At 51.8% G+C, this 16888-nt stretch overlaps 1 protein-coding gene across 3 annotated transcripts in view; it reads left to right on the top strand.

Moving 5' to 3' along the window:
• SH2D3C (SH2 domain containing 3C) overlaps positions 1-14481 on the top strand; it is a 33307-nt gene extending 18826 nt beyond the window's left edge. For all 3 annotated transcript variants that reach the window (XM_069582334.1, XM_069582335.1, XM_069582336.1), the window contains 9 exons: positions 2881-3009; positions 4441-4895; positions 6407-6531; positions 7999-8534; positions 9491-9606; positions 10586-10757; positions 11334-11445; positions 11816-12022; positions 13833-14481. In XM_069582334.1, coding sequence (XP_069438435.1) covers positions 2881-3009; positions 4441-4895; positions 6407-6531; positions 7999-8534; positions 9491-9606; positions 10586-10757; positions 11334-11445; positions 11816-12022; positions 13833-14008 — 2028 coding nt within the window. In that variant the 3' untranslated portion in view covers positions 14009-14481. The remainder of the gene's footprint in view (positions 1-2880; positions 3010-4440; positions 4896-6406; positions 6532-7998; positions 8535-9490; positions 9607-10585; positions 10758-11333; positions 11446-11815; positions 12023-13832) is intronic.
• Positions 14482-16888: the final 2407 nt, after the last annotated feature.

A 16888-nucleotide genomic window follows, 5' to 3' on the forward strand; every position in this document is an offset into this window, starting at 1 on the left:
GCCCTGCCGGCGGCTGAGCACAGCATCCCCGCACCCGCCAATCAGGCGCTCGCGGGCCGGGAGGCGGTGAGATCATCTCTGGCCAATAGCAATGCTCCCGGGCGCGGGGATGCTGCATTTGCGCCCCAGCACCCACTCCTCTTGGGAGCTAGGGACCCCCGGGTCGAAGGTGAGGAAGAGGGCACAGGGACCCTAGGGTTCTCTAACTTCAGGTGTGAGGGACGACCCAGTTCGTCGGCCAGATTCTCCCTAACGGTTGACTATGGTTGGAAAAGCGGAGCCCAGTCTCCCACCCCCTATTTATGGCCCAGAGAGGGAAACTGACTGGCTCAAGGCCACACAGTGTCAGGCAGAGTCTTGGGACCCGTTTCTTTCCCACGCAGCCCCCTCCCCTTCTTTGCCCGCCCGGGCCTCCCCCCCTCCCCCCGTCCCTCTTGCTGCAGCTGTGGTCCTGGGGCAACTTCTCAACTGCATGCTCTTTATCAAGGAGGAATCTCCCCCATGACTTGCACTTTTCCCTCCCCAGGGTGTGGTGTGGTTTAGGAGAGGGGCCAGGACCCTGAAGACTAGGGAATGCCATGGAGAAGTGTAGGAACCTGAGAAGGCCCAAATGTCAGCTCACTCTGGAACTCCCTGCCTTTCTGGGGGATCAATTTCTACCCTGGGCAGGGGATGTTCAGAATCCCCGTCTCCAGGCCCTGCCTTTCCCTGAGCACTCATCTATGTCACCCACTCCCACCATCTGTCCCCAGAGCCTTACAGGCTCCTCAAAGCTCAGAATTTTATGAGCCCATGGCCAAGCTGCTCCTGCCACCAATCTTGCCCACCTTGGAGAGTATTTCTTTGTCTTCCCAAGCTATCTGCCTGGAATCCTCTCTGACCCCCTCCACCCTCTTCCCTGCACCCCATCAATGGTTGTCTAAACACCCTTCCCCCAGTCCCCACCCCAACACCCCACCCTGCCCTGCCGTTGCCTGGAACACACTCCAGGCCCTTTCCACACAGCTGATCGAACCTACCCCAATGCTTTCAAAACCCTTTGCAGCTCTGCTGTGGCCTCTGGGTTAATCTCAGCTTTCCAAGACAGATTCACAGCCCTGCCACGCCTGCCCCTGCCACCCCCCAGCCCTTTTGAAGCTTCTTCCTCCACCCCCAGGGCCTTAGCTCTTTCTACAGGGCCCCGACTTTGCCACTGTCTCCCCAGAGCTCTTTCTTGCCCACCTGGTTGCCTGTCTGTCCCCACTGTGATCCTTTTGCTTGGCTCATTCAGGCCTCGGTGGAGACATCACCTCTTCAGGGACTCCCTGACCAGATGAGGAGGGACATGCTCATCTCCTCCTGGAGCTCCCTGTGTGTCTCTGAGCATCCAGAAACCCTAGGATTGCTTGTCAGTATCTGCATAGCTCCTCCAGGGCTGAGGCTGCCTGTACTGATGACCTTGGATTCAGCCCCTGGCATAAGACTTGTCCTAGAGTTGGGGTTCCACCAGTGTGGAAATAATGGAGTCAGAAATTCTAGATCTCTCTGAAGCTGGGAAATGGGGTGTCTTGGCAGCAGTGTAGATTAAGGTAAACTGAGGCAGTAGAAGCAGAGGGGTAACAAATGAAGTGGAAGGGTTAGGCTCTGAGAACTGTGAAAGGTCAGAGGAGGCAGGGAGTGGACTGGAGGCTGCTGGACCCTGGTGAGGAGTGGCTCCTGGGGAGAGATTGCCCTTTGGTGACCCCCTTCATCTGTCTTGCTGCCTGGTCAGTTCTGGGCCAGATCTATCCATCCTGGACCAGCCATCTTTGGGGCCTGGAGTTGGGGAAGGGAGCAATGTTACATATTCTCAGTGACAAGCACGTCTATGGGCTGGTTGCAGTGCTTTGGAGTATTGTATTGTCTCCTTTCATCCTTGCAACCTGGGGAGGCAGGTTCTGCAATTGTACCCATTTTATAGAGGAAGAAACTGAGGCCCCAGGAATTCACACAACATAGCGAGAATTGGGCTGGGCTCTGTGGTGGGAATGTACTTGGCAGCAGGGACTCCCATCTCCCTGTTCTTAGTCGTCCAACCCCAGGCCACAGCAACCAGGAAACCAGGAATCTCCCTCTTGGGCAGGTGGAAAGGGGGATCCTGGGCATTATCCCCAATGAGTGACCTCGGGCTTCCCTGCTGGGCTGGTTGCCCCATCTAGCAGGGATTGGTTGGGATAGCAAGGAAGAAAGGGCTTTGTGAACGGTAAAGGACATCATCACAGATGCCTTTGGCATGGGCCTCTGCATCCCTCTTTGTAGCTGCCTCCTCCACCCCTGTATAATTCACTGTCCCAGAATGTATCCTCATCCACACAGCCCTGTTTTTGTCCACGATTTTACCTGAGTACTTGCTGTCTTATCCACTTGTAGAAATCCTCCCTCCCCCTACTTCAAGATCAGTTTGGTGTCCTTGGTACAAAATGAATTTCGTGAGTGCCATCTCCTCCAAGAAGCCTTCCTAGACCACTCTACCTGGCCTAGACTGCATCTCCCTTTTGAAAGCTACCCAGCTCTTTGCCGCTGTCCAGTACTGTGGTGCTGACTGCAGTCTGCTGTAATACTTGTGTTGCTTTTGCCTCCTGTCTTAGACAAGGAGCTTCTTTGAGGACAGGCTTGTTTATTTCCCTGTCTACCCTGGCAATAATGCAGTGCCCAGCACACAGTAGGCACTTTTTGGTGGATTTAATTGATTCCTCTACACCTACTGGGATAGGGACTCATGGGTGAGAACCTTTCTGGCATCTGTGCCTAAGTGTTCCCAGGGTCCCAGGATGGAGTGAGTTCACCTGGAGTGGGGGAGGTTGGGAAGGAAGGAGGAAGGGGCTTCAGACTGGATGCCAACTTTTGCTGTCTCCCGCCTAGTTCTCCAAGGAGAAGTACATCTTGGACTCATCGCCTGAGAAACTGCACAAGGAGTTGGAGGAAGAACTCAAACTCAGCAGCACAGATCTCCGCAGCCATGCCTGGTATCACGGCCGCATCCCACGTGAGGTGAGTGGGCCCTGAGCTGGGACCCCGGCCCTAGACCCTTCCCCCCACTGCCTTGGCCAATCCCAGACCAGAAAAGCTCTGACTATTGTTCGGTGGGTTCAATCAGAGTAGACTGGGATGAGGTCTAGCTCTGCCATTTAACTGACTGTGTGACCTTGAACAAGTCACTTCACCTCTCTGAGCCCCAGTTTCCTCACCTATAACATGGAGGGTATGGGGTTTCCCTGGTGATCCAGTGGTTTAGACTCTGTTTCCACTGCAGGGGCCACAGGTTTGATCCCTGGTGCTGCAAGGTGTGGCTAAATAAATTAATTAATTAAATGGAGGCTAGTAATAGTACCTACTGTAAAGGTTGGTTGTGAGGATTCCCAGGTGGCTCTGTTGGTAAAGAACTCTCCTGCCAGTGCAGGAGGCATAAGAGATGCAGGTTTGATTCCCGAGTCAGGAAGATCCCCTGGAGGAGGGCATGGTAACCCACTCTAGTTTTCTTGCCTGGAGAATCCCAAACACAGAGGAGCCTAGTGGGCTATGGTCCATAGGGTCGCAAAGAGGCAGACACAACTAAAGTAACTTAGCACGTGAGAATTAAATGAGTTAATGCATGTGAGGTGCTTAACATGATGTCTGGTATGCAGTGAGCTCAATGAACATTGTCCTTTATGGTGGTGGTGGTTGTTATTATTATTAACACTATTATTTTTAGGTACTGTTATAGGTCTATACATCAGCCTCTTATTTGTTTGGTTAGTAAATATCAGCACTTCAATGATTCAGTTTTGATAAGGCCGACTTTCTGGGCTAAGGCATAGGCTTGGGCTAACAGTCACCTGTTCTTCCATTTTTCATGCTTGCTATAAATCTTTGTCAAGTAAAAGCTCTGCCAGCTCCTGTGCTGGGCACCAAGGATGCAGAGATAAAATAGGCGGTGACTTCCCTCGACAGCTGGTAGTCCAGGGTGGGGGTCGACAGGCAGGCAGTCAGAACCCAGTGGGAGAAGCTCAAGAATGGATTGCCCGGCAGGGGGTGTGGGCTGCCCCAATGAAGGAGTGCTGAGGAGACAGGCCATTGTGGAATGGATAGGAGTTCACCAGGTGAGCAGGAATGGGAGGATATTCAGCCCAGAGACATGCCAGAGCCCTGGCTGTTTGGAGGAAGAAGGATGGGGAATTCACTCTGCCCAGTGAGATCCCTGAGAAGGAGTAGGTCTGAGACCTGAGTTTCAGATCTTGGGGACTCCCTTTCCAGAGTGCTATGTTGCTCCATGTCCGAGCCTCTGTGCCCTGACCCATGGCTTCTGGCTGAGATGCACCCTCTGGATCTGAGTCGTTGGGTCCCTCTCCAAAGCTTCAGCTGTCTCTGTTGACTGCGTGCCCCAGACCCCAGGTCTGGCCCTCTTCTACCCTGCTCCAGCCTGACCCTTGCCTCTTGCAGGTCTCGGAGACCCTGGTGCAGCGCAACGGTGACTTCCTCATCCGGGACTCACTCACCAGCCTGGGTGACTATGTGCTCACGTGCCGCTGGCGCAACCAGGCCTTGCACTTCAAGATCAACAAGGTGGTGGTGAAGGCGGGTGAGAGCTATACCCACATCCAGTACCTGTTCGAGCAGGAGAGCTTCGACCATGTGCCGGCCCTGGTGCGGTACCATGTGGGCAGCCGCAAGGCTGTGTCGGAGCAGAGCGGTGCCATCATCTACTGCCCGGTCAACCGCACCTTCCCGCTGCGCTACCTGGAGGCCTGCTATGGCCTGGGCCAGGGCGGGGGCAAGGCTGCCAGCCCTGCCAGCCCCTCAGGCCCCAAGGGCAGCCACATGAAGCGGCGCAGCGTCACTATGACCGATGGGCTCACTGCCGACAAGGTCACCCGCAGCGATGGCTGCCCCACCAGGTGAGTGAGAACCCGCATTCAGCCTCAGTCTTCCCATCTGTCAAGTGGGGGTGTCAGTAATGTGAGTGCTGGTGGGAAAAGGAGAGGCCCAGTCACACTGGTCTGGGGTAAAATGACTGCCCTGGAGCCTCAGTGTGTGCAGAACAAGAAGAGGAAGCTCCCGCCGTGCTGAGTGGGGTGTGGAGCCCAGTCGCTGTCTCAGCTCTGCTACAACTAGCTGTGCGCCCTTGGCCCTGACCTTCCTCCTCTCTTGCCTCCACGTGCTGACCTATAAAGAGCCCTAACTCAGAAAGCTCCCTCGGGTCTGAAGGAGCCCTGAGTGCTGTCCTGTCCCAGGCAAGGGCCTGATCCCTATTGCTAATGCTACGCCACCTCACCCCGCCTAACTTGGCCCAGGTGGGCATCAGAACAGAGCACTTTGCAAACCACCGCACAGGAAGTGGAATGTTTTCAGCGACATTTTTGATGACACCCAGATGTCTGGGGCTTGGTGACACTGGGCCCTGATCCGAGGACAAGCCACAGCTGCAAATCATTCCTGAAGCCCTACTGTGCACCCGGCCCTCTCCTGATGCTATTCTCATCCTGATTCCCACTTCCCCCTGGGAGGTGGCTCCTGTCCACTTTGTAGATGAGAACTAGGCTTGAAGAGGGGTAACTGCTTGCTAGAGAGTCATAGGACCAAGATTCAGACCCAGGTCCACAACTCTAAAGTTTGTGCCCCTAGTTTCTATGGCTTCCCTTGCTGTTTGCAGCAAGACGTGCCATCTTTTGGGGCTTCCCAGGTGGTGCTAGTGGTAAAGAACCTGCCTGCCAATGCAGGCAGACATAAGAGATGCAGGTTCGATCCCTGGGTCAGGAAGATCCCCTGGAATGGGAAATGGCAACCCACTCCAGTATTCTTGCCTGGAGAATCCCATGGACAGAGAAACCTGGCGGGCTACATTCCATAGGGTCACAAAGAGTCAGTTATGAATGAAGCAACTTAGCACTCACGTGCTTGCTTCAGCACTTCGATAGGTCCCATTTCCCTGGGCCTGGACTGCGTGCTGTCAGCCAAGGAACTGCTGGTTGGATACCCTGTGGGGAGTAACCACTTGGCCTGTGGTTTGGAACCAGTGATAAAACAGTGCCAGGATCTATAAGCCATGTGTGCCCAAGGCATCCTGAGTAATAGTGTGGGATCAGTGAGGAGAGACCAGGATGGTGGGTTTGGCTCCCTTGGCCTGGCCATCTTTCTTGCTAACCTCTCTCCCCAGGCCATTCTCCAAGTTGGGGGCAAGGTTCCCAGGGAAGAGAACAGTTGTACAGGTTGTAGACTGAACAAGTCCTTCCTCCTCTGGGCTTCAATTTTTGTACCTGCCAGGTGGGAGGTTGGATGTGATCATTTCTAAGCCTTTTCTGCCTCTGAAGTTCAGCAGATCTAGGATGGAGGCAGAGGTGGGGGTCCTAATGCTAGCTGAGGACCCTGACCTCTGGGCTCCTTGCTCATGAAGGTGTCTGCTCCACAGCACATCACTGCCCCACCCTCGGGAATCCATCCGCAACTGTGCACTCAGCATGGACCAGATCCAAGACCTGCACTCTCCCATGTCTCCCATCTCCGAGAGCCCCAGCTCCCCTGCCTATAGTACCGGTATGGCCAGTGGAGGGGGGCACATGGGGGGTCTGGTGGGAGTGGCCTCGTGTGCCCACATGTGCACTGTCTGACGATTTCCATTACAGTGTTTGATCCTGTGTGCTTCTTCCTCTTATCTGAGAGACATGCCCTGCAACAGTGGATACTAAAACGATCCATGTTGACATGCAAAACATAGCCATGGCTGGTTCATTCTGCAACAATTCATTGAGTCCCTGTTGGATACCAGGCACCGTGGATGTGGTTTCCATGCATTCTCTTGAATGTTACTGAGTCTGGTAACAAGTGAGGAGCCACTTGACCAGGCCCTGTATTGCCTGGGATTTAATGTATCCCTGATTCCAAATGGTGGGATTCAACTGGACTGGTCAAGCTTGCTTTATTTATTTATTTTTTCTTTTAAATAGATCTTTTCAGAGAAGTTCTACATTCACAGCAAAACTGAGCAGAAAGCAGAGAGCACTGTACACTTTTTTTAAAATACAAAGATTATTTCTACTGTAGAAACATGCCACTACTGAATGAAACATGTTCATTTCTGGAAGAAAAAAAAAATAATGTTTTCAACAGGCCATACCACATATTGTCCACATGGCAGGCAAAGCGTGCAGAGGGTCAGCCCAGGGGAACCTTTGCTGGGAAATGCCCTGTTGCCATATAGCTGTCCATATGGGTTGTCACAAATTCTTCTCTAACCATGGGCTCGCCAGCTTGTCGTAACTGCCAACTTGCCTTCCAAACAACACCGCTGAGTGTAAATGTTAAGACGCTGTGCCACAAATTATTTATTGGACAACTTCTAAGCAATGTGGCACAGGGAAGTACCCAGGAGTGAGGATTCGACACCTGGTTTTGAATCCCAGCTCTACCCTTTGCCGGTTGGGTGACCTTAGGCAGGTCAGCTGGCTTCTCTGAGTCTCACTTTTCTCATCTGTAGAATGAGGATCATAAAAGTACTCATGCACAGGATGTTGAGAGGGTTAAACAGATTAAGGGGCGGAGAAGGATCTCGCAGGCAGTTAGAACTCAATAAACATCACCTCTAATTTTGGATGATGGTTTTACTGTTTTGACCGGTGTAGCTCCAGCATGTCACCAGCTCCCAGAACACATGTCCTCAATAAATCCTTATTATTAATTCATTGAGAAATGATTCCACACAGTGAACTCCAGCAAGTGCTTAGCTTCTCTGAATCACAGAAAGCTCCTTCAAGTAGCTCAGTGGTTCCCCAAGGCTGCAGCAGCCTTAGGGTAAGAAAGTCTGACCCCCCGGGGTCCAGGGAATTTGAGAATATCACTGAGGGCTGGTCAATGTGCCAGCGTCAGCTGGGCCTGGCCTGGGTGCAGGGAGGTGGGATATTAGCCCTGTAGGGTGGGTGGAGCTTGTCCTCTGGGAAAGCGGTGGGGGAACCACACTGGCTAGGGAGTCATGGTAACTAGTTGTCTGTCTTTATTTCCCTGCAGTGACCCGTGTCCACGCCGCCCCTGCCGCCCCCTCCGCCACAGCGCTGCCCGCCTCCCCTGTCACGCGCCGCTCCAGCGAACCCCAGCTGTGTCCCGGAAGTGCCCCAAAGCCCCAAGGGGAGTCAGACAAGGGCCCTTACTCCAGCCCCTCCCACACCCTCTGCAAGGCCTCCCCATCACCGTCGCTCAGCAGCTACAGTGACCCGGACTCTGGCCATTACTGCCAGCTCCAGCCTCCTGTCCGTGGCAGCCGAGAGTGGGTGGCAGCTGAAGCCTCTGGCCGCCAGGCCAGAAGCTATGGGGAAAAGCTTAAGGAACTGTCAGAAAATGGGGCCCCCGAAGGGGACTGGGGCAGAACCTTCACAGTCCCTGTTGTGGAAGCCACCTCTTCCTTTAACCCGGCTACCTTCCAGTCACTGTTGATCCCCAAGGATAACCGGCCACTGGAGGTGGGCCTCCTGCGTAAGGTCAAGGAGCTGCTGGCAGAGGTCGATGCCCGGACACTGGCCCGGCACGTCACCAAGGTTGACTGCCTGGTAGGTGCTGGGTGCGCACTGGGGCAGGGGTATACCTCTGTTCTTTGGCTTTGGGACAGGGGTCAGGGTGGTGAGGAGCTGACCCCCACATCCCTAAGTAGAGCGACTGGTCCTGGATCCTAACTTCACGGCTGCCCTTTACTCGCTGTGTGCCTCTGACTAAGCACTTTACCTCTCTGGGCTCCCATTTTCCCCTTGAAAAAAAAAAAAAAAAAGCAAAAGCGGAGATATTCTTGCTTCCTCCAGATGTCAGTTTGGCACTGGAACTGAGGAGTCCTGAAAACTAGTGGTGTCTGGCTCCCTAGGACACTTTTTGAGCTCGGTGAGAGTCAGTTTGGCCGGTCCAGGGACTATAAGAGGCTGGACTCCCCACCCCCACCCACCTAGTGGACAAAACTCATTGTCTAGGTCCATAAATTGTTAATGCCTGAGCCTTTGCTTTGAATGAATCCTGCCCATCTAAGGACCCTAACTTGATCTACGCCTCAGTTTCTCCCTCTGAAGTTTGGTGTGTGTGTGTGTGTGCGTATTGGGGAGGGGAACACTGATTATTTGGTCACACTTGTCTCTGAGCTCAAGAAGAAAGAAAAGAAACAGTGCTGAGATGTGGCGCTGTGAAGAGTGCTAGGCATGAAGGAAGAAGCCCTGGGTTCTAGGTACAGTGTGTGATGTAGGACAAGCCCTTTCCCTCCCTGGACCTTATTTCTTCTGGAATAAGAGTGTCCTGGGCACCTCTGGCACATGTCAGACCCCACTGGGCATTTTCCCATTTATCTTGCGTTTCATAGATGGGGAGAGTGAAACTCATTTGCTCCATGTCAGAGGGTTAGTCATAAACCTGGAATTCAAAGCCGGCTTCCCAGCCAGGCTGCCCTGCTAGATAAAGCTCTCTGACTCCCAGATGGCTTGGGCCAGCCCTGACAGGAAATTAATCAGCCCTCTGGGCGTCCTTGTAGGTTGCTAGGATACTGGGCGTTACCAAGGAGATGCAGACCCTAATGGGAGTCCGCTGGGGCATGGAGCTGCTCACTCTCCCCCATGGCCGGCAGCTACGACTAGACCTGCTGGAAAGGTAAGCGCGTGCACATGGGACTCACCGGGAACCAACCCCCTGGACTACCTCGCTGCTCTTTACTGTGGCCGATTGGCCAATCACAGTCTCTCACCCCAGATCATAGCCACGCCCCCTATCCCAGTGACCAATCGTTTCTGATATCCAGTTCATTCAGTCAGTTCAGTCATTCAGTCGTTCAGTCGTATCCGACGCTTTGCAACCCCCCGTGGACTGCAGCACGCCAGGCCTCCCTGTCCATCACCAACTCCTGGAGTGTACTCAAACTCATACCCATTGAGTCGGTGATGCCATCCAACCATCTCATCCTCTGTCGTCCCCCTCTCCTCCCGCCTTCAGTCTTTCCCAGCATCAGGGTCTTTTCAAATGAGTCAGTTCTTCGCATCAGGTGGCTAAAGTATTGGAGTTTCAGCTTCAGCGTCAGTTCTTCCAATGAAAATTCAGGACTGATCTCCTTGAGGATGGACTGGTTGGATCTCCTTGTAGTCCAAGGGACTCTCAAGAGTCTTCTCCAACACCACAGTTCAAAAGCATCAATTCTTGAGTGCTCAGCTTTCTTTATCCAGTTCCAAGTAATCCTGGTTTCCCAAAGACTGAGTCCTTTATCTCTGAATTCACTTTCTGTATCCTCTTGACCGACCACAATCTGTGAGCCTTGGCCCGCTCATCAGCTCCTGCTTCTCTTCTTTCTTTTCTTAGAACAGCTCTGTCGAATGATTTCCGATGATTTCCGCTGATCGGTCACACGGTCCTCAGCCTGGCGCTCAAGGGTCTCTGTCCCCGCCCCTGACTTATACTGACCAATCAGAACCCCTTAACTTTGCTTTATCCCCGCCCACACTCTGGCCGCGCCCCCTAATCTCATTGACCGGTTACAACCTCTCACTTTTGGCTCTATCCTCCGCCCCTCGGTGCCCAACCACAGGGACCCCAACCCTAAATCCCTGGCCCCGCCCTTCTGACCCGGCCGCTCTAACAGGTTCCACACCATGTCTATCATGCTGGCCGTGGACATCCTGGGCTGCACGGGCTCTGCTGAGGAGCGGGCAGCGCTCCTGCACAAGACCATCCAGCTGGCAGCCGAGCTTCGAGGGACCATGGGCAACATGTTCAGCTTTGCTGCGGTCATGGGTGCCCTGGATATGGCCCAGGTACTGAGGGGCCCACGTAGCACTGGACATAAGCTAGTCTCTGTTGCGAGGAGCCCTGATATTTGTCCCTTTGGGACGGCTGTCTATTGAATCAGGAAGAACTTGAGGACCTTTTAGGCAGCATTGGTGACAGTAACTGGAAGAACTGAGTCCTCTAGGTGCTGACCTGCTTCCAAATAAAGTCTTTCCCTTTCCCTGCTCTCCGTTTCTCCACCTGTAAAATGATTGAGGAACATTATATGAGTTGAAAGAATAAATATAAAGTGGCTAGCGTTTAGCAAGCACTGACTATGCACAAAATACGTTGAGTACTTACAAACACTGATTCCTTAAAGCAGTCTCATGAGGGGAGTGCCTTTATTGTCCTCTCTGAGCCTTAGTTCCCTCATATGTAAAATGGGTTGTTGCAAGGACTTCATGGGAGACCTGTGAAAAGCCATCAGCCCTGTCCCTGAGACCTGAATGGTGATTATACTAATAATTATTATCCCACATCTGGGTGTTGGCTCAGCATACTGGCCTGTGGCCCCAGCAGGCCCCTTCCCTGGCTATTCTCTCATAGTCTGATCTCCCTAGATTGCCCGGCTGGAACAGACATGGGTGACCCTGCGGCAGCGACACACAGAGGGTGCCATCCTTTATGAGAAGACGCTCAAGCCATTCCTCAAGAGCCTCAATGAGGGCAAAGGTACCTCCCCCATCTTGCTGTGTGACCTCGGATGGGTTCCAGCCCTCTCTGGGCTGCCCAGACTCTCCCAGTAGGGAGGATGTTGAGGGCTTGACTGAGCTCTGTGCAGGCCATTCTTACGCTCACTTTCTGCACCTGGCAAATGTGTGTGCCATGTCCAGGTCCAGCCTCAACCCCGGGGCTAGGCCAAGGTGCAGTGGGTTCAGCTGGAGGAATCCAAAGGGGAGCGTTTGTCTCATGAGTCAGAATCCTGGGGGCTCTCTTTGGGACCTCAGGCAGGGCCCTTCCCCTAACAAATCCTTGGTTTCCGGACCTTGGTGGACGGTGGGTTCCTCTGAGACCTCTAAACGCCATGCCTCTCTCCCTGCAGAAGGCCCCCCGCTGAGCAACACCACGTTTCCTCACATCCTGCCGCTCATCACTCTGCTGGAATGTGACACGGCCCCCGCCGAGGGCCCTGAGCCCTGGGGCAGCACGGAGCATGGCGTAGAGGTGGTGCTGGCCCACCTGGAGGCCGCCCGCACAGTGGCACACCATGGCGGCCTGTATCACACCAATGCCGAAGTCAAGCTGCAGGGTGAGTCACTGGTTGCATCTGGGGGGCAAGCCACCGCTGATGGTGCAGCCTGGGCCTCCCTCCGCATAACTGGCTCTCCCTTCTCCTCCAAACATCCCTTCAGATTTGCCCATCCTTCTTTGCTGCCCCATCTCCTTGACTTCTTCTTCTTTGTTTAATTTGTAGGATAATTGCTTTACAGTGTTGTATTGGTTTCTGCCTTACAACAACATGAATCAGCCATAAGTATACATACGTCCCCTCCCTCTCGCACCTCCCTCCCCATCCCATCCCGCCTCTCCAGGTTGTCGCGGAGCACTGGTTGAGCTCCCTGAGCTGTACAACTTCCCACTAGCTCTCTATTTCACATATGATCATGTACGTGTGTCAGTTACTTTCTCAATTCGTCCCACCCCTCCCTGACTTCTTTTTCTCACCCCTTTTCTTCACAATTCAGCAATTGACAAGTAATTGTTAGTGGCAGGCACCAGGTCAGCTTGGGGGACACAGAGATGATTCAAAGAGCACAGTAGCTGTGTATCTTCGCTTCTCTGAGCCTCAGCTTTCTCATCTGTGAAGTGGGCATCCTGACAAGCCCACTTTACAAGGTTGTTTACAAAGCACTTGGCCTGGGACCCTGGGTCTGAGGCAGACTCACCCTGTCTTCAAGGAGCTCTCAGTTTAATCAGAAAACAGAATGCCTTCTCATGGAAGAAACAGAGATAATGGCTTCAGACAAGCTACCTTTTACCTCTTTAAGCAATATTTAAGTCACAAAAGTTCACTGTAGACAAACTGGAAATAACAGCTGAACAAAACCCAGATAAAACAAATCCCCAACAATTAGCTGATGATTGGTAAATGTCGTTTTGGTATACGTCTTTCCTGTCTTTCTTCAGAAAGAACAAAACAAAACAAAAATTTGTTTACATTTACTTACAGAATGTGTATATATTTCTTATGACAAGTTTTGGAGCTTACAGAAAAATACAAAAAAGAAAAGAATCACCCAGTATCTTACCCCAAGTTAGCAGTGATATTTTATCTTCTGGTTATTTTATTGTTTTTTAATATTTATTTATATACATTTATTTATTTGGCCACACCAGGTCTTAGTCAAGGCACACAGGATCTTCCATCTGCACTGTAGGTTGTGGGATGTTTAGTTGCAGCATTTGGAATCTTCTAGTTGTGCCATGTGGGATCTAGTTCCCTGACCAAGGGTTGAACCCAGGCCCCCTGCATTGGGAGTGTGGAGTCTTAGCCACTGGATTACCAGGGAAGTCCCTTTAATCATTAAAAATTATATATTGCAGGGACTTAGTTCCCTGGTCGGGGAACTAAGATCCCACATCCCTCAGGGCAACTAAACCCACAAACCGCAACTACTGAGCCCGCGTGCTGCAGGGAAAGAACCCACTTGCCACAATTAAGAAATATATTTTTTTTTAATTATTGAAAGTGAAAAGTGAAAGTCGCTCAGTTGTGTCCGACTCTTTGCGACCCCATGGACTAGTCCATGGAATTCTCTAGGCCAGAATTCTGGAGTAGGTAGCCTGTCCCTTCTCCAGCGGATCTTCCCAACTCAGGGATCAAACCCAGGTCTCCTGCATTGCAGGTGGATTCTTTACCAACTGAACTATCAAGGAACAGGACAAAGACCAGGTGTTAAACTGCTTGGTTATGTTCATCCACAAACCTTGTGGGATCCCTGGCAGAGATGGGGGGAGGTCCCTTGGAATGGGGCCCTGAGGGATGTGGTGGCTCCAAGTAGGAGCCCCAGCTTCCCTAGCTGGATGGTGGTCACCTGACCCCGTGCCTCTCCCTACAGGTTTCCAGGCCCGGCCAGAGCTCCTCGAGGTATTCAGCACCGAGTTCCAGATGCGCCTCCTATGGGGCAGCCAGGGCGCCAGCAGCAGCCAGGCCCGACGCTATGAGAAGTTCGACAAGGTCCTCACTGCCCTCTCCCACAAACTGGAGCCTGCCATCCGCTCCAGCGAGCTGTGACCCCCACGGACCCTTCCCCTCTGCAGCTACGGGCAGCAATGGGAACAGAAGGGCACAGACCTTGCCCCAGAGCACCCCAGGGACACTGTGACCAGCCTGAGAATATTCCAGGTTCAACTCCAGGATCTCCTGTGCACCTCCAGGGTCTACACAGACTCTGGGCTCCGTCCTACCTGCTCCACACTCACCAGGCTTCCCTTCAGGAAGAACTGGAACCCCTGTTTCTCCCTCCAGTTTCTGCTTCTCCCCTTCCTGCTGAGGGTGCCCTGTGCTTGAGCCACAGGAGGCTTCTTATACCTCCTCACTCTTCTCTGGGCATCTGTTCCCCTCACCCCCACCCCGCCCCGCCCCCTGCCCACAATCCAAGGCTGACACCAAGGCCTCCCTCTGGCTGTAAATACATCTGTCTGTTCTGTAAATATATGTATAGAAACCATGTTCTTTCTTTCATATAATAAACTTTTATGACTCTTTTTTTCTTTCTGTCTCTCGGGGCTTTGGGGTGGAAGTGTCTTTTCTCAGGTGAAAGGTGGAAACAATTCATTCAACAAATACTCATTTTGCACTTGACACGTTTCTAGGTTGTACCAGGAGCCAGAGTTACAGCCAATACCAAAACCCAATCCCTGTCCTAGAGTCTTAACCACCTGGACCACCAGGGAAGTTCCATAATGGGTTTTCAGTGATCATTTATTGATTACTTTGTGAGCCGAAACACTCCACGTGCCTGTACGTCACGGCAGTATCACCATTCCTCACAGGCCAGAAGGGGGATAAATAGCTAATTCCCATCCGGAGGAGAACTGCTGACCTGCGCCCATTCCTTCCCCATTCCCTGCCTCCAGAACCCGAATGTACAGTCCAGCATCCCAGATGTTTGGGGGTGGAAGGGCTTTATGAAATCTAAGATTCCAGCTTCCTTGAGGAAAACAGAACTGGAGGGAGAAGGGGCTTTCCCTGAGTCGTGGCAGCAGAATGAGGAAGGCTGGAATGGGGGCATCCTGACTGGGAGTTCTTGCTTTTTCTCAACAGTGGGAACTACTCACTTCTTTTCAAGTTTGGGAATATGGCCCCAAAAGTGTGTGTGTGTGTGTGTGTGTGTGTGTGTGTGTGTGTGAGGTGGGTGGGGCAGGAATCTTTGAGGAGGGCCTAGAAGGCAGTTGTCTTGATTCCATGGGCAGAGGAGGAGGGCAGTGTGCATCACTACCCCACAGTAGGTTGAGGCCTGGGGAGCCTGGTCACTGAATTTGAAATGTCTGGGGCCCTTTGCTTCATGAAACTTTTACCAAGTTCAGTTCAGTTCAGTTCAGTCACTCAGTTGTGTCCGACTCTTTGAGACACCATGAACTGCAGCACGCCAGGCCTCCCCATCCATCACCAACTCCTGGAGTCTACCCAAACCCATGTCCATTGTGTTGGTGATGCCATCCAACTGTCTCATCCTCTGTCGTCCCCTTCTCCTCCTGCCCTCAATCTTTCCCAGCATCAAGGTCTTCTCAAATGAGTCAGCTCTCCGCATCAGGTGGCCAAAGTATTGGAGTTTCAGCTTCAGCATCAGTCCCTCCAATGAACACCCAGGACTGATCTCCTTTAGGATGGACTGGTTGGATCTCCTTGCAGTCCAAGGGACTCTCAAGAGTCTTCTCCAACACCACAGTTCAAAAGCATCAATTCTTCGGCACTCAGCTTTCTTCACAGTCCAATTCTCACATCCATACATGACCACTGGAAAAACCATAGCCTTGACTAGATGGACCTTTGTTGGCAAAGTAATGTCTCTGCTTTTGAATATGCTATCTAGGTTAGTCATAAGTTTCCTTCCAAGGAGTAAGTGTCTTTTAATTTCATGGCTGCATTCACCATAGGCAATGATATTGGAGCCTAGAAAAATTCAGTCAGCTACTGTTTCCCCATCTATTTGCCATGAAGTGATGGGACCAGATGCCATGATCTTAGTTTTCTGAATGTTGAGCTTTAAGCCAACTTTTTCACTCTCCTCTTTCACTTTCATCAAGAGGCTTTTTAGTTCCTCATCACTTTCTGCCATAAGGGTGGTGTCATCTGCATATCTGAGGTTATTGATATTTCTCCCAGCAATCTTGATTCCAGCTTGTGCTTCTTCCAGCCCAGCGTTTCTCATGATGTACTCTGCATATAAGTTAAATAAGCAGGGTGACAATATACAACCTTGACATACTCCTTTTCCTATTTAGAACCAGTGTGTTGTTCCATGTCCAGTTCTAACTGTTGCTTCCTGACCTGCATACAGGTGTCTCAAAAGGCAGGTCAGGTGGTCTGGTATTCCCATCTCTTTTAGAATTTTTCACAGTTTATTGTGATCCACACAGTCAAAGGCTTTGGCATAGTCAATAAAGCAGAAATAGCTGTTCTTCTGGAACTCTCTTGCTTTTTTGATGATCCAGTGGGTGTTGGCAATTGATCTCTGGTTCCTCTGCCTTTTCTAAAACCAGCTTGAACATCTGGAAGTTCACGGTTCACGTATTGCTGAAGCCTGGCTTGGAGAATTTTGAGCATTACTTTACTAGTGTGTGAGATGAGTGCAATTGGGCGGTAGTTTGAGCATTCTTTGGCATTGCCTTTCTCTGGGAGTGGAATGAAACCAAGAGAGGCTGAATAACATACTGCATCAGAACTTACGCAGCAGCCAGACTTGGGTTCAGTTCACTAGTTGACTGGCCTTGAATAAGGGGCTTAACCTCCTGGGCCCAGATTTCCTCTTCAATAAAATTGGGTCAATAACAGAACTGATCCCTTTGGGCTATTGTTAAAGCACTTGGCGCATAGTAGCTGCTAGGTAAGGGGCCGTCATGTTTCATATGTAATGGATAAATATATATATTTTTGGCCGTGCCCGAGGGT

Source organism: Ovis canadensis, chromosome 3, assembly GCF_042477335.2.
Source record: "Ovis canadensis isolate MfBH-ARS-UI-01 breed Bighorn chromosome 3, ARS-UI_OviCan_v2, whole genome shotgun sequence".
Taxonomy (NCBI): Eukaryota; Metazoa; Chordata; class Mammalia; order Artiodactyla; family Bovidae; genus Ovis; species Ovis canadensis.